General features: G+C 38.3%; 1 protein-coding gene and 1 pseudogene across 1 annotated transcript in view; both read left to right on the top strand.

The window, feature by feature from the left end:
* Positions 1–9,321, top strand: part of LOC144249699 (galactose mutarotase) — a 53,352-nt gene extending 44,031 nt beyond the window's left edge. The window contains exons 5-7 of the mRNA XM_077791838.1: positions 5,145–5,286; positions 6,772–6,946; positions 8,326–9,321. Of these exons, the coding sequence (XP_077647964.1) occupies positions 5,145–5,286; positions 6,772–6,946; positions 8,326–8,403 (395 nt within the window). The 3' untranslated portion in view covers positions 8,404–9,321. The remainder of the gene's footprint in view (positions 1–5,144; positions 5,287–6,771; positions 6,947–8,325) is intronic.
* A 4,718-nt stretch (positions 9,322–14,039) lies between these two features.
* Positions 14,040–14,270, top strand: LOC144249574 (small nuclear ribonucleoprotein G pseudogene; annotated as a pseudogene).
* The last annotated feature ends 4,211 nt before the right edge of the window (positions 14,271–18,481 follow it).

Below are 18,481 nucleotides of genomic sequence, written 5' to 3'. Positions count from 1 at the left end.
ACAGATGAGATTAAAAGAACCATAAATTATTACTACGATAAACTCTTTATGAATAAGTATCAGAGTAATATAGATAAAATAGATACTTTTCTAGGAAAATTAAATTTTCAGTTATGGCCCCTGAAAAGAAATATTAAGTAGACAAATTATGATAGCAAAAATAGAGAAAACTATGGGTGCATAGTTATCTAATAAAACAGATATAAAATTATTGGAATAACTTTAGAAACAACCTCTAAAATATATTGAATTAAAAGATCAAGGTGGAAATGGGCTACCAGGTGTGTGAGTGTGTGTGTGTGTGTGTGTCTGTGTACACTAAAATATCTTGTTTTAGATTTTTTTTTCTTTTTCAAACATTGATGGACCTTTATTTTATTCATTTACTTATATGTGGTGCTGAGAGTTAAACCCAGTGCCTCACACATGCTAGGCATGCGCTCTACCACTGACTACAACCCCAGCCCCTTGTTTTGGATATCTTGTTTGGATATCTTGTTTGGATATCTTGTTTTCTGGAAGGGTGCATAAAAAACAGTAACAGTAATTGCTTCTGTGGAAGGAGTGGGATATGTGGCAAATAAAGATGAGAATTCTTTCATTATATAATATTTTATGTTTGTATCTTTTACATTTGTCACCATTTAAGTTGATCACACATGTAAATATTACTTATTCAAAAAAATTTTTTGAAAAAGAAGAATCTAGGCAAGGAAATAGATGCTTTTTACGTTTCCCAAAATAATTCTATATTCCTTAATTTTTTCCTGAAGCTGATTGTGATAGAAAAGATTCTTTTATATGCTTCCCAAATTCCCTTGGTTGAACAGTGGAGCATCAGTGTCTCCCTCAGGTGCTTGGTACCCTGGGCACTCCCAAAGCTGTGAACTGCAGTTGAAGTACGTCTTCTTTTGCTCAAAGATTAGTGTTTCCTCACAGCAATTGGGAATCTTCAAAACCAGAATCAAAAGCTAAGTCTATTTTACCTACTTAATTAAATAAAGAGTAAGGTACAAGCTCCTGATTTTTCTAGGCCTTCTAAGATTATGGCCTCACTTTGCATGCTAAGTCTTTCTCTTAAATATAGTAGGCACCAAGTTCCTAAAGTGTCCCCATCTGAACACATGAAAGGAGAAAGTAATCCTCACCCCAAAAGATTATGTCAATCACCTAACGTCTGTATTTACCTTTAGTGTATATAATACAAGTCTGGGACAATAAAATTTTAAAAAGGACTAAGCTGCATCATTGTTTAAGGATCAGAAATGGAGCCCCTTTCTTTTTTTTTTTTCAATCAAGACAACCAATAATCTTTATTTATAATCATTAAAAGTCTAGCCACTGTTGGCCACCCATATATAACTCTTGTTGCTAAAAATTTAATCACATATAGCATGATACCAGTATTTTTTTCAGGTAACAAAGAATTACACAAAATATCTGGGGATTTTTCTACAAAACACATATTCCTTTTTCCCTAAGTCATGTGTTTTAAACTATATAATAACACATGCAAATTCCGCCTAGAGAAAGTACACATTTCAATTAAACAGTAACAAACATGAAGTAAAATTTTAATGTTACTGTTGTGTTTTCAAAAGCTACCAATTCATAGGTACAAGTGTATGCAAAGGCTACATATGGCCATAAAATCTATAGTCTACAGATGTTGCATTTTTATTTTACTAGAAATATGTGCAAAATGCTCAACAATGATTGGCTAACAAATACTTACTGAACCCTACTTACAAAAAATCAAATTTCTAAATGCCATAAGGGATACCAAATATAAAATGTGCAGTCCTTGGATACAGGAAAATGAAGCTCTGTCAACTCTCTACAGAGCTATTTTAAAGATCCACTAGGTCTTCCGTGTGTTACTTCCCAGACAGGTTCAAATCAGCTGTAACTCACTTTCCCTTGACTGCACCCCTTGTTCACTGCAGGTTCTGCCTGCCAGAGATCAGCCACCATCATCTACCTCCCCCAACACCAGGCCTCCCTCCTGTATACCACTCAGCTTGATAAGATCACTCAGAGGACACCAGCTTGTCAATAGGTGAATGCAGTGCTATTCTCTTCCCTTGTTGAACTTTCTTTATACTTTGTGCCTTACTGTATTTTATTAGAAAACTTTTTCTTAAAAATGATTTTTTTCTGGAAAGATCATTTTATTCTACACAGTGACACTATTTAAGGAACACAAATTTTCCACGAACATTTTTCAAATTAAAATAAAAAGTGGAAACTGATGAACAATTTGCCAAGGATTTCAAAAACCAATCTAGTCACTGGTCACATATAAGAAATGAGAGCCACATTTCATTTTATATTATTGTTGGTTAGTTATTATTGGGTTAGTAGAATGAGATAAGAATACAGAAGTACACTGTCTCAAGTGCAAGGAAAGAAAAATGAGTAGATATTCTACAACAGTTCTTGAATCTTTCTCAGGGTTTATGACTAGACTTGGGATCAGTATTCCCACTTTGAGGCTATTAGACGTGGTCTAAGTGCAATCAGTATTAAGATTTGCTTTTAAGTTTACTTACTTTTTAACTTAGTCTCATTCCAAGTAATAATATTCTTGCAATCACCATCTGAAGTATAAAAATGTGTATTTTCTAATATAAACTAATAAATAATCATTAAAATCTTAACATTCATCTTAGGTCCAAAGTCATCTCTTGTACCTTCAGTAGTGACACATAATCCATGGTAACTAGTTTGCCTGCATCTAAAACCAAATTCTGCAAAGGTAGCATTATGATGCAAACCAACTAAGGCTGTGGAAGTCTTCATATTTCACACATAGGATCCATAATGGAGCCCCTTTCTTTTCTCCTCTTCAAGAATGGCTAGAGTACCAGGTGTAGTGACACATGCCCATAATCTCAGTGGCTCCAGAGGCTGAGGCAGGAGAATCTTAAGTTCAAAGCCAGCCTCAGCACTTACTGAACAACTTGATGAGACCCTGTCTTAAAATAAAATATGGAGAGGGCTAGTGATGTAGCTCAGTGGTTAAGTGCCCCTGGGTTCAATCCCGGTACCACCCCGACACACCAAAAAAAGAAAAAAAAAATGTCTGGAGTGTTTGGCTTGCTGAAGAGAAATTAGGGATTCTTTGTGCTTGATGCAATATTCTAGGACCTAACCATGGGCTACTCCAGGGTGGGCTATGATTTTATGGGACAAGGTGGACCTCTGCTGTCATTTTGTCCTGGGTTTTTTCCCCTACACTATTCAGAGCCTGCCTTGGCTTCGGTAAGAACTCTGGCACATAAATACACACATATGTGTACCTGGACATAAAAAAAAAAATGTGTTTAGTTTATTGAGTGTCCTCAAAGATTCTCTCTGAAATTGAGAATTCTGCAGGAAGAGAGGGTGGGTAGTTGAAAGTCAGTGGTCCAATTTCATTGCATTGATGAAATGCCCAGGCTCAGGGCTGTTTGAGATGGCTCAGTCTCGCATCTGGGGAGAACCAAAAGTTAGAAAAGGGGGCTGGGGATATAACTCAGTTGGTAGAGTGCTTGCTTTGCATGCACAAGGCCCTGGGTTCCAATCCCCAGCACCACACAAAAAAAAAATTTTAAGAAGTTAGGAAAAGAATGAAAGGTTAAAAAGTAAAATGTATTTTCAGAAGAATGTACAAACCCATACTGCTGTTATGGCAAACGTGTATAGAGGACTTTCTGTTGAGAAATTATCTCTCCCTTGAATCTCCCATTGAAATGACTCAAGATAATCCCACTTTCTCTTTCTTTCCTCAAATCCCTGATAACTTGTTTAGTGCTTTTAGTAGGATGGAAGATATAACAAACAACTTTTACATATTATCAATTCTAAGATGCCATTGTTTATAAAGTTGCCATTATTTTATGTATCATAAAGAAAGAAAATCTCTACCTTAAACCAGGGCATGACTGAAAATTTTTAAATATGAATGTAAGAGTCTTAAATTGAGGAACTGTGTTGTGTCAACATCTAGGTTGTTGATAATGATATCAGGTTGTATGAGTCTCGGTTTCCTTATCTGTTACCTGAGCAGTTTAGACCAAATGAGTGGAGAACCTACAGGTTCCAATGCTATTGAGTTGTGGAACACCATGAAGGGGTGTTCTGGGCATTGGTCATGTGACAATTACCAAACCTGGATTCCTGTCCCAGTCCCTTCTATGCTTTGCCCTTTAAGAGTTGAAGATCCCTACATAGCAGTATCCTCCCTCAGGACTGTCCACCCACTCACATCATTGTGAAGAGGCTCCAGGATGGCCACCTTCATAAGAAAAACTCCAGTGCTCTGACAGTTGGAGGAACCTGGCTCACACACACTGAGGCAGTGCTTGCCAGACTGACTGCCCCAGGAATCACTCCTGGAGAAAAGCTTCCATCAAAGTACTGAATTTAACTTGGCAGATGATAGAGTGGTCATACATCCCAGTTTGCCTCGGACTATCTTACTTGATCCATTTGCTCCAGGTTTATTAACATCTTCTGCTACAGTTTAGAGTGTTTATAGACTGATCAGGGAGGTGATTTGGGCAAGGTAATTGCCAGTGTCCCTTTAACCAATAATGGCCCCAAATGGTTTGAAAATCACTATTGCAGGATTTTTTTTAGTGTCTGGTCTGCCCTGCCAGGTGCTAATGCTTGGTTAGGAGACTGGAGATATTTTAGCAGTAAAGAAACATCATCTGGAGGTGTAGCTCAGTGGTACAGTGCTTGCTAGCCCTGTATTTGATCTCTAGTACCACACAAAAAGGAAGGAAAGGGAAAAGAAAAAGGAAAAAAAGAGAAAAGAGAGAAGGAAGAAAAAAGAAAGAGAATCAATGAGGTGATTGGGTGAAAGGTTAACACAGCCATCACCTTTATGTAGCTTAAACTTTCGTGGAAATTATCGTGTTTCCTTATTTCTTGTCTATTTCATACTTGAATGACTCTGAATATTGTATCTATTGCATTTTATAATCAATAGCATATTCTAATCAAGGAAATCGAATAATTCATTCTCCTTGGGATCTGGGCTTTCGTCTCCTTTACGAGTTGAAATGAAGCCTGAGAGGGTAGAGCCAGTGGGTCTTTTGGGTGCTGTATATAAGGCTTGATCTGAGCATTAATCACCTTTGTTCTCTTTCTACCAGGAGATGTTGCTCCAGTGCAAGGAACTGCATTTGACCTAAGAAAGCCAGTGCAGCTTGGAAAACACCTGCAAGAGTTCCGCCTCGGTGGTTTTGACCATAATTTCTGTCTGAAGAACTCTAAAGAAAAGCATTTCTGTGCAAGGTCAGGTCCTTTTCACTTCCTGCCTCTGAGGGAAGAAGAGACACCAATTCTTTGAGGAGCCTTTTGCCTGACCATATTGATAGCATTTACAACATGACAGAGGACCAAACACCACATCCCCATCTTTTCAAAGCTCCCATGAATTTGGTGAATTCATCCTCCCTGGCCTGCCATCATCCCTGTATCCCCTACTTGGGGGGCATCTCATCTCTCCCCTTCTCTGCCTGTTCTTTCAGGCCCATTTTCTGTTAGAAGCCCTAAAGCTTCCCGATTGAAGTCCCCATTACCTTCCTTGACCTTCCAGAGCCCTTTGTACTTGATCATCTGTGACTCATGTCCTGCCCACCCCTGTGTATACTTGGAGGCTCCCCTTCTCTCACAGCTCTTACCACCTCAGTCTCCAATCTGCTACGATGCCTGTGTGCATGCTCTTTCCTTCTCACTGAATTCCCAGTTCCTTGTACCATTTCACTGGCAATAATCCATACAAGTTTGTAGAATCAATGGATTTTAAAGAAAGCAGAGAAAATGATTCAAATTCTATAATACAGACAGAAAGAACTATACAAATCTTCTCCACCTCCAAGCCCCAGCACCAAGGCCCCCTGTGTTCTATCTGTTTGAACCACCTTCTTCCTGGGTATGTCTCTCCTCACTGCCCCCACCCAAAGAACCCCCTGCCTTCTCCCTCTTGATTCAAATCTTGCCCCCCTTTTTCCCATTCATGTTTCCCTGAGCCTCTTGTTTGACAGCATGTTGTGTGGATGTCTTAACTATTTCATGCATGTATTGTGCCTTAAGACTCAAGCTTTTATCTCTAATCCATCAACAACAAGTATAGAACCAGAAAGGAGCTCACCCCTATAGAGGCCTGGTTGTTGTTTATAAAGGACACAGTTTATCAGAAGAAACCCACAGCCCCTAACAAAACTGTTACAGAAGAGACCTAAAACCAGCCTGCTCCAGCCCCTGGGAAGGGAATAGTTTAATTCATAAAAACGTCTCTTCTCTTTTATAAAAGACATGGCTGGTTGTCTCTCCAGGCCAAGCAGAGAGTCTGATTCCGTGAAAAAGAATCTCAGCCTTATGTGCTGGGGATATGGTTCAGTGGGAGAGCACTTGTCCAACATGCATGAGGTCCTAGGTTTGGCCCCTTCTGGAGCCCCTACTGCTTCTTTCCAGCCTGGTTCCTCTCTTTCCACCCTACCTCAGCTGGCTGGGGTCAATCCGTTTTGCCATTCCCCAAAGAAGCCAAGATCAGAGTGAAAAGTTGCCATGGAGGATCCTTGAAACCACCTTCTCATGCCCCACCTAGGAGGCTGTAAGAATTTCCATCATATTCTTCCTTCCTACCTCTCTCTCCTCCATACATCTTGCCCCTCTCTGTGGCTGGGTCTGATTCCTGTCTCAAAGAGGATTCCATTTCTACCCCTCCCTGTCTGCTTTTCTGCTCTGGACTCACATGTGGCTTGTCTTTATCCCCAGGGTGTATCATGCTGGAAGCGGGAGGGTACTAGAAGTATACACCACCCAGCCTGGTGTCCAGTTTTACACGGGCAACTTCCTGAATGGCACGCTGAAGGGCAAGAATGGAGCCATCTATCCTAAGCACTCTGGCTTCTGTCTTGAGACCCAGAATTGGCCTGATGCAGTCAACCAGGTAAAGCCCCAGGCTGCCTTGATAGAGTGGTATTGAGTCCAAGGTCACAGCCCTCAAATCAAGCTGCATGATTCAAAAGTCCATGTTTGTTTTCTTCTCTGTCATTCCAAACAGAAAACCCAAAGCAAAGCTGCTGATGTGGCATTTACATGTTTTTAAAAAGCTTAAACTTTTTATCTTTGAAACCTTTATTCAGTATAATGTTTCTTTTTTTATTAAATATTTTTTAGTAGTAGACATGATCTCTTTATTTTTATGTGGTGCTGAGGATTGAACCCAGTGCCTCATATGTGCAAGGCGAGTGCTCTGCCACTGAGCCACAATCCCAGCCCCTATAATGTTTCTTTGTCAATAACCACACGTTCTGCAACCACACTTTTAAGCAGAGCCTACTTTTCATCCTATTAGATTCTTTATAACTTTTTTATCTATCATTTGAAGCAATTCTCCTCAAAGTGCCAGCCTATAATAAGGAGCTCTCACCTTGCATCAGAATATAAACTTTTTTTTTTTTTTTTTTTTTTGTTATCAGGGATTGAGCTCAGGGGCGCTTAAAAACTAAGCCACATCCCAACCCTTTTTTGTAGTTTACTTAGAGATAGCATCTCACTGAGTAGTTTAGGGCCTCGCTAAGTTGCAGGGGCTGGCTTTGAACTCATGATCTCCTGTTTCAGCCTCCCGTGCCACTGGGATTACAGGCATGTGCCACCCTGCCTGGCTATAAACTGTTTTAGTCAGCTTTTTGTTGTTGTTGTTGTTGCTGTGACTAAAAGAATCAGACCAGAACAACTGTAGAGGAGGAAAAGTTTATTTAGGGTCTCATGGTTTCAGAGGCCTCAATCCATAGACATCAGGCTCCATTCCTTGGCTCAAGGTGAGGTAGGATATCATGGTGGAAGAGTGTGGCAGATCAGGAAGCAAAGAGAAAGAGCTCCACTTGCCAAATACAAATATATACCACCCCAAAGCCATATCCCTAATTCCCACCTCCCCCAGCCACACCCTACCACTTCAGTTGCCACTCAGTTAATCCTTATCAGGGGATTAATTTAATGATTGGATTAAGACTCTCACAACCCAATCATTTCTCCTCTGAACCCTCTTGCATTGTCACACATGAGCTTTGGGGAACACGTTACATCCAAACCATAACATAAACCAACTACTTCCTCCAGCAAGAAAGTCTTGCTTTGAAAAATTGTGCTTGGTGATTTAGATTTTCATTCTGGTTCAGAATGGTTCTTTATCTCATCGCAAACCAATACTACTGTTTCCACACTGGCACTGACCCACAGAGCCCTGGTCTAGAAGCACACCCTGAATGGCAAATGGCACGACCCTGGCTAGTGAGGTGTAACTGTGTTGTCTTCCCTTCACAGCCCCACTTCCCTCCTGTGCTGCTGAGTCCTGGGGAGGAGTACAACCATACCACCTGGTTCAAGTTTTCTGTGGCTTGAGGAAGTGTGAAGATACATCCTAGTCCATGCCCAGGCCTGGGCCCCCTCAGCAGCCTGTCTCCTGTCTAGAGACAAGGTGAAGATTTAGAGGATTTAAAAGTGATCACGTACTAAATCATACAAATGGTAGCTGTCACAATAATTGGTCTGAATATTGATTTCTTTTTCCAGTGACTGGCTCTGGACCATGTCTAATGCCAAGCTTTATTCTCTGTGCAGTTCAAAGGGCAAGTGAACCCAACCATCAATGTCATCATCTAAGGCCTGAACTTAGCCCAGAAGTGGTGTCCAGGGACTCTTATACACTGTTGTAGGTTCCATCTCTCATCTTTGTTTCTGTGATGTTGCTCTCATTGCTTTTCTGTCTCCTCCTCCTCCTTTACATCAAATTGCTTTACTCTTGGGTAGCACTCTACAGTTTTCCAAGGTCATATGAGCTGGTTCACCATGCCAGCAGATGGAGCCTCTGTAGCAGGTAATTGACAAGTGAGGGAGCTGAGGCGCAGAGGTTGAGTGACCCACCGCAAGCTAGTAAAAAGTTTAAGTAGGACTTAAGTTTAGGTCATGCAAATTAAAGTCCCCTTCTTTACCTATCCCAGTCTGCCAGAGCATTCCAGGAGTCACTGAAGGGTTAAAAAGGGATCTGGTCCCTGCTCTGTTAGGAGCCAGCCTTTCTTCTGAGATTCCCTTTTGTAAGAAGCCATTCAAATACCCATAAAGAATCCATCATTTAGACTCCCTGCCTTTGGAGTTAACATTTATACTGGAAGCAGTGTTGTGTTTATGTAGATGAGGCTGGAGATTCTTTTCCTGAATAATCCAATCATTAATGACCGGTGTGGGCTGGTGCTTTTTAAAGAAATATATTTTATACTATTGTTTACTACAATCAGTTGAAATAAAGTCATCCCCAGAAGACTCCAGTTGTTTCATTCTTCTTTGTCAGGCATGGACTTTGGGGAATGGAACAAGTATATGGTGTGTGTTCTGGATTCTATGTTCTCCAATAGGCGCCCCAGCATTTTCCCAGAGAAAGCTGGCAAACTATTGAGCTTTCCATACCTTCTCTTTCTCTGAAACCAATAATGAATCAAAGATACAATTTTTAAATTCACTTCAGCATGGATTTTCTGAATACCTACTCTGTATGCTAGGTCTTTTAAAGCATTCATGATGCCTGACATGCATGAGGCACTAGGTTCGATTCTCAGCACCACATATTAATAAATAAATACATACATAAATAAATAAAGGTCTATAAACAACTCAAAAAATATATATATACTTAAAATATATATATATACATATACATGTATATATTTTTTTGAAAACTTTGGCTGGGGCTGGGGCTGGGGCTCAGGGGCAAAGTGCTTGCCTTGAATGTGTGAGGCACTGTGTCCTTTCACGAGAGAGACTAATAAATGTGTAATGTAAAATTGCACCATGAAAATTGAAAGCATTCCCTCTAAAAACTGGAACAAGACAGGTATGCCCTCTTTCACCACTTCTATTTAACAGAGTTCTTAAAACACTAGCCAGAGCAATAAGACAGATTGAAGAAATTGAAGGGATATGGATAGGAAAAGAATTCAAATTAGCACTATTTGCCAACAATATGATTCTATACATAGAAGACCCAAAATTCCACCAGAAAACGTTTAGAACTAATAAATGAATTCAGCAAAGTAACAGGATATAAAATCAACACCCATAAATCAAAGGCATTTCTGTATATCAGTGACCAATCCTCTGAAAAAGAAACGAGGAAAACTACCCCATTTATAATAGCCTCAAAGAAAAATAAAATACTTGGGAATCAACTTAATGAAAGAAATGAAAGACCTGTACAATGAAAGGTACAGAATGCTAAAGAAAGAAATTAAAGGAGACCTTAGAAGATGGAAAGATCTCCCTTGTTCTTAGATAGGCAGAATTAATATTGCCAAAATGACCATACTACTAAAAGCACAATGCAGATTTAATGTAATTTCAATCAAAATCCCAATGACATTCCTCATGGAAAATGCAGTCACGAAATTCATCTGGAAAACTAAGAGAACCAGAATAGCTAAAGCAATCCTTATCAAGAAGAGTGAACCAGGTGGCATCGCTATACCAGACCTTAAACTATACTACAGAGCTAAAGTAGCAAAAATGGCATGGTATTGGCACCAAGATAAACGTGTAGACCAATGGTACAGAATAGAGGACACAGAAACAAACCTATGTAAATACATTATCTTATATTAAACAAAAGCACCAAAAATATATTGGAAAAAAAGATAGCCTCTTCAACAAATGGTGCTGGGAAAACTGAAAATCCATATGCAACAAAATGAAATTAAGCCCCTATCTCTCACCATGCACAAAACTCAAGGGGATCAAGGACCTAGGAATTAAACCAGAGACCCTACACCTAATAAAAGAAAAAATAGGCCCAAATCTCCATCATGTTGGATTAGGCCCTGACTTTCTTAATAAGACTCCTATAGCTTAAGAATTAAAACCAAGAATCAATAAATGGGATGAATTCGAACTCAGAAGTTTCTTCTGAGCAAAGAAACAATGAATGTAGTGAATAGAATGCCTACAGAATGGGAGCAAGTTTTTACCACATGCACATCAGGTAGAGCACTAATCTTTAGGGGCTGGGGTTGGGGCTCAGCGGTAATGCACTGCCTGACATGCATGCGGCACTAGGTTCGATTCTCAGCACCATAAATAAATAAATAAATAAATATCAACAACTTAAAATATAGATATATACTTATATATATATATATATAAATATATATTATATATATATATATACATATATATATATATATATCTCCACATGTATATATTTTTAAAATCTTGGGCTGGGACTGGGGCTCAGGGGCAGAGTGCTTGCCTTAAATGTGTGAGGCACTGGGTTCAATCCTCAGCACCACATAAAAATAAACAAAATATAAAGACATTTTGTTCATGTATAACTAAAAAAATATTTTTTTAAAATTTTAACCCCCCAAAAAACAAATAACCCAATCAATAAATGGGCCAAGGAACTAGATAGACACTTCTCAGAAGATGATATACAATCAATCAACAAATATATGAAAAAATGTTCAACATCTCTAGCAATTAGAGCAATGCAAATTAAAACTACTCACTCCAGTCAGAATGGCAGCTATTAAGAATACAAACAACAATAAGTGTTGGTGAGGATGTGGGGGAAAGGGCACAGTTTTGCATTGCTGGTGGGACTGCAAATTGGAGCAACCAGTCTAAAAAACATTATGGAGATTCCTTGGAAAACTGGGAACAGAACCACCATTTGACCCAGCTATCCCATTCCTAGATTTATACCTAAAGGACTTAACGACAGCACATTACAGGGACACAGCCACATCAATGTTTATAGCAGCATAATTCACAATAGCTAAATTGTGGATCCAACCTAGATGCCCTTCAGTAGATGAATGGATAGGGAAAATGTGGTAAATATACACAAGGGAATATTACTCAGCCTTAAAAGAGAATAAAATTAATACATTTGCAGGTAAAAGGATGGAGTTGGAGAATATAATGCTAAGTGAAGTAAGCCAATCCCAAAAAACCATACGCCAAAATGTCTTCTCTGATATAAGGATGCTGATTCATAATGGGGATGGCACGGGGGTGGGGAGCATGGGAGGAATAGATGAACTTTAGATAGGGCAAAGGGGAGGAAGAAGAAAGGAAGTGGCATGGGGATAGAAAAGATGGTGGAGGGGCTGGGGATGTGGCTCAAGCGGTAGCGCGCTCGCCTGGCATGCGTGCGGCCCGGGTTCGATCCTCAGCACCACATACCAACAAAGATGTTGTGTCCGCCGAGAACTAAATTAAAAATTCTCTCTCTCTCACTCTCTCTTTAAAAAAAAAAAAAGAAAAGAAAAGATGGTGGAATGAGACGGACATCATTACCCCCTAAGTACATGTATGAAAACACGAATGGTATGATTCTACTTTGTGTATAGAGACATAAAAAATTGTGCTCTTTTTGTGTAAAATGAATTGAATTGCACTCTGCTGTCATATATAACAAATTAAATTTTTTAAAAACTTGTACCACGACAGAGCTGGGAGCACTGAGCACTATCTTTGGTACTACTAATTTTACTTGGCCTGTTTTGTCACCTATGAGACAAAGGGATTAGACTTTGTGAGATGAACATATATCTGTAGGGCAGGATGTCAAGCTGGGCCACTTGTCAATTCTTTTCTCCTCAGGCCCAGGCCCTCCCTATGACTATGATGAAGGGTATTGAAAGGGTGGACAACAAATGCTCAAACTGGCCAGAGCACTGAATAACCAATGCTGGGAGCCTGGAGCTTTGTTCTATTTCTCTTCCTGGCTGGATTTGAACAGGTATGGAGGCCTAATTAGATCACTCTAGAACTCCTACAACCTCTGGACAATTAAATTCTGTTAGCACTTTGCCAGGATTCTCCTCTACTAATTGTTCATTCTCACTTCATTGGAATGGCTGTGGAAGTGTTTGAATGGATTCTTTCATCTGATCCTTACTTCCCTGTAAGATAGGTGGTAAAGTCCTTGTGAAGAAGTTATTAGCTGGAGAAAGGCATACTGCTAGAAAGTAGCAGATCTAAAACACATCTCCAAATCCTTTGATAAGAAACCCAGTGCAAGGACTGGGGATGTGGCTTGGTGGCAAAGTGCTTACCTAGCATGTGCAAGGCCCTACATTTAATCCCCAGCACCAAACATAAATAAGAAACTCAGTGCATGTTCTACTGGCACAATATTTTAAAAAGAAAGAAACTCCCCAATTTTTCCTATCACACAGGAAAAAAAAATCTAAGATTCATAATATACAGTGTTGATAAATGGAGATTCCTCTCCATCACAATTGATAGAAACATAAATACAACTTTTTTGGAAGGAAATTTAGCAGAATCCATCAGTACTGACAAACTTTAAAATTCATGATCTAACTATTCCACATTAGAAATGTTTTGTAAAAATATTAGCATAAATGTGTAAAGAAATTCAGACAAGGCTGTTCATTGAAACCTAATTGGCAATTAGGGGAAAAAAAGAAAAAGAATATTTAAATAATTCCACAAACATTACTATAAAGACTAAATGGCGGGCTGGGGATGTGGCTCAAGCGGTAGCCCGCTCGCCTGGCATGCGTGCGGCCCGGGTTTGATCCTCAGCACCACATACCAATAAAGATGTTGTGTCCGCCGAAAACTAAAAAATAAAATATTTTAAAAAAAAGGACTAAATGGCATACCATATAGGTTGAGCTACAGTGACCATTCAGTGACCAATGACAATCCAACCTTGAAAGATGAAGTTTAGTGTCAATAAATACTGGATAATGGGCTGAGGTTGTGGCTCAGTGGTAGAGTGCTTACCTAGCACATGGGAGGCCCTGGGTTAGATCCTCATCACCACATAAAAATGAAGGTATTGTGTCCAACTACAACTAAAAAAATCAATATTTAAAAAAAATAATGGATAGCTGGCAGAATAACTCAGTAGCATATGCCAAATAAAATAAAGACTGGTAGTTTACAAAAAGTACGACATAAAAAACTACAGGACAATTCCATTTCAAAGCATCTGAGCCTACCATGAAGATGCCATGAGCAAAGGTCTCCCTCCTGAGCTGAAAACATTTGTGGACAAGAGGTTATGGAAATTAAACAGTGGCAGACATGTCTAAGGAATTTTGCAGGGCTTTGATCCCTTTATGAATCTTATGACAGATGAATGTGTGGAAATGGCAACTAGTGGGCAACCGAATAATACCTAAATAGTCTAATTTGAGGAAATAAACATTATCAGCATGTTAGAAGCCTTGGAACAAGTATAATGACTTTCAGAAATGCATCTCCTCTCTCAAAGGGCCTGTTTATATGATGTAAAAATCAGGTCACTGGGGATGAAACCCAAGGCCTTGTACATGTTAAGCAAGTGCTCTATCACTGACCTACATTCCCAGCCCAGGTTGGATCCTTTTGCTAGGAAGTGCATTACTGAGACAAGTGGCAAAATTTGAATGGGACCTTTGAACGGTGTATGGGAGAATTTGGTGCTATTTTGGAGCTATTCATGCAACTTTTCTGTAAATTTGATTCTTTTTTTTTTTTTCAAGAAGATAGTGACTTCCAGCCATCCTCATTTTAGTGCCTTAAATTTTTTCAATTGCAAAAGGAAGAGTTTTGTCTTTGGCAATTCAAACTGTACTAATCATTAAAAAGTTAAATATTCTCCATTCCCACATATTTTATTTCCCAGAGCTCACTGTTGTTTATATGTATTATATATATAGTTTTGGTTTTACAAAAGCAGGATATTGTATGTATTATTTGACCTCATCCTTTTTTTCCATTGTATGGATTACCATTTATCCATTCCTGTATTGATAGCATTAGGTAGCTTTAAAATTATGCTTCATAATGATCAAAGGATCAACATATTAGCAAGATAAGATTGTTATAACCTTATGTATGTCCTAATAATAGAACCTTCAGATCTTTTGAAGCAACAATTGTACACACAGGCTATGCCTGGAATTACTTTACTACTGGGCATAACTTAATAGTTCTGTTAAATATTGCTTCACATTTCTTGAATAGAATTTATTTTTTAGATTAGTATTTCTTTGAGCACAGTGACTTCTACTGGTACTAATAAAAATGCAGTTTACGCCCCTTTCACCCAGCATAAAGACCAGGGAAACTTAAGAGAAGGACACACTCTCCCTTGAATCACATGTTCTAACTTCCTTTTTATAAGTAGTGATAAACTAGGCTAATCTGCCCAATAACAGACAGTTCACAACAGTGAACTAGCATCCTACAGCAGTGGTTTTCAATCCTGGCTGTACATTAGAATGGTGAGGAGTTTTTAAGATTAATACCAGGCTTCACCATGATTTTGATTTCATCAGAATGTCACTAGGGGGGCTGCAGATAGCCCAGTTGATAGGGTGCTTGCCTCACATGCACAAAGTCCTGGGTTTGATCCCCAGCACCACACACACACACAAAAAAAAAAGTCACTAGGAATGAGAAGGACAACTGAGGGCTTTTATTGACCACAGTTTAAATATGAAAGCACATTGTCATGGCACTAAAACAAAAGTAAAATATAAAGATAGGGAAACCCTAGTTTTTGGATCATATCTTACTGCTCTGTAGATTGGTCCAACATTTTCTGGAATGTTGGGCCAATTCTGAATGACTTATTGTGAGAACCACTCACAATCTAAAGTGCATCAAGAATTATATCCATGTAGTGACAACTTTAAGACTAACAAATTTTGATACTCCAGAAATTTTGATGCATTTTATATATCTTGCTGTGCCTATGCCAGTATCTGCTGAGAGTGTTTTCATATATTGCATCAGGGTACATGATATACTTTTTGTTTGCCTTTTGTATTAGTCAGCTTTCCATCACTATAAGAAATACATGAGATAATCAACTTGTATAGAGAAAAGGTTTGTTTTGGCCTGCTGTTTTGGAGGTTCAGTCTACAGCCTATTGCTTTTGGATCTGTGGCAAGGTGGCATATGCTTACTGGTGGAGAGAGTATGTGGCAGAGCAAAGTTGCTCATCTCATGGGCCCAAAGTGAAAGAGAGGAAGAAGGGGCTAGGATCCCTTCCAGAGCATGCCCCACAATGACCTGAAGACTTCTCACTACACCCTACCACTTAAAGTTTTCTCCACCTCCCAACTGTACCACTCTGGGGACCAGGCTTTTAACACACAGGACTTAGGTGGTCATTACAGACACAAATTACTGGTTTTTGTTAGCCTGTTTTTTTTATTTCAAAAGTAATCATACAAAATTTTAAAACCCCCAAAATCCAAACAGATGATGAAAGTCCACTATAATCCCAACTCCCATATGCGCCTATCTAGATATATGTGTATATGAGTATTTTTAAAACAGATCATAAGAATTATAGATTATAACTCTTGACTGGAAAGGCAAAACTTATTCCAAGGTTCTATGAATATTTCCCTATATTTAATAGTTTCTTTTTTAAAATATCAGATTTTTTGATCAACTTTGGGAATTTATTTTTATGTACTGTGTAACATTGAAATCTAAGTTAAAATTTTTATGTACGCATACTAATTGTCTTAACCAGTGTCCTGAATAACCCTGCTCTGCTTGGGTCTGGGTTTGTATTCTCTAACCCATTTTATTGATTATCTCTACAGTTATTTTGATATCTGACAGAGTAAGCTACTCTCATTCATCTTATTTTTCACATTTGTCTTGTCTATTCTTGAGTACTTATTATTTTAAATAATTTAAGGATCAACTTGACAAACGTATATAACAAGAAGCCCTATTAGAACTTTCATTACAATTGTATTAGGTTTAATATTAGATAAATTTATCTTTTATAGTTTTAATTATTCTATGTGGGAGAGTCAAGTCTTTTAAGTCTTTCAGCACAGTTTTGTAGTTTTCTTTTTGTAGAGTTTATGTTTCTTGTGAAATTTATTATTCTTGGAATACATATATAAGATGTATATTTGGAACTTTGTTTTTTATTATATTTTCTTAACTAGTTATTGCTAGTATTATAAAAGATATTGAATTCAGAATTTTTTTATTCCTTTATTCTACTGAATTTTCTTATTAGTCTTTGTGTGTGTGTGTGTGTGTGTTTGTGTGTGTATATTTCTTATTAGTCCTGGTATATACTAGATATTGAACCCAGGGACATTTTACCACTGAGCTATATTCCCAGTCCTTCTTATTTTTTGAAACAGAGACTTGCAATAGAACTTGCAATCCTCCTGGCTCAGCCTTCCAAGTCACTGTAATTATAGGCCTATGCCACCATGCCTAGCCAAAGTCCTGGTAATTTTTCAGAAACTCTTGAAGATTCTTAGGTAGGCAATTCTATCATCTGCAAATAGTTCTATGCTATCTCTTCCTTTCCAATATTTAAACCTGTCTCTTTTTTAGTCTTTTTCCTTTGACTATTGACATTTAAATCAGTTGTTTTGACATCAGAGACATTTTGACACAGTCTAAACAGAAATCACTAAATAATTTTTGTGTTTCCAAAATGAAATATGTATCAATTAGCTGTTGTGTGCCAGGTAGACTCTAAGCATTATTTATGAAGGCACTAGAAATTGAACCTAAGGGTACTGAGTTACAAACCCAGCTCTTTTTGCTTTTTATTTTGAGACACGGTCTCTCTAAGTTGCTGAGAGCCTTGCTAAATTGCTGGTCTTGAACTTGTGATCCTCCTGCATCAGTCTTCCTTAAGCATGTGCCATCATGCTCAGCTAAGCATTTTACATATATTGATTTATTTAATCCTTCCAGCAGCCTTATGAGATAGGTATTGTTATTAAATTCTTTTTAATGATGAAGAACCTGAGGAACAGAGGCTTCAAGCTACTTTCTGAAGATTGAACAAAGGATGGTACTGGGATTTGAACCCAGTCAATTGGGTTCCCAAGGTCATATTGTTTACTACTATTCTAAATTTCATCTAAATGAGTAAAATGAAAATGGCTTCCTTGATTTTTCTGATTATAAAAGACATGCTTATTACAAAAGACACAGTCAAAAAGGAAAATTACCTCCTTTTTACTACTGTTTTTCATTACAGTACAGCATCATTATGAGAAGGAGTGGTAATTTATTTAATTAATCCCATGCTGATGGGTTTTTGTATATAGTTTCTCAACATCCATTATATGCTCCTGATACTCCCTGAACTGGAAATTGTCAGTTACAACATATTCACATTTTAAATTGTGACAGAATTGCCACTAAAGTTTATTTCTTATCTAATGTGAGTCTTAGAAGATAAGGTTTGCTTGGCAGCATAATTATTGCTACCCAATCAGGAGAGATAACTTCCTTCTAAAGATTCCTGCTGTTTTCTCAGCAGATAGACTCTTCTGTGCTCTGAAGCTGCTGGGTGCTGTTATCATCCTTCCTGAGTTTGCTCTTTCCATTCTGAGATAGAAAGCAAAACATCCAGAGGGACAGAGGGAACAGCTCCATTGTTATTTATACTTATATTTGGGGCTTG

This window comes from Urocitellus parryii, chromosome 12, assembly GCF_045843805.1.
Source record: "Urocitellus parryii isolate mUroPar1 chromosome 12, mUroPar1.hap1, whole genome shotgun sequence".
NCBI lineage: Eukaryota > Metazoa > Chordata > Mammalia > Rodentia > Sciuridae > Urocitellus > Urocitellus parryii.
This window is presented reverse-complemented; position numbering and strand designations above follow the sequence as displayed.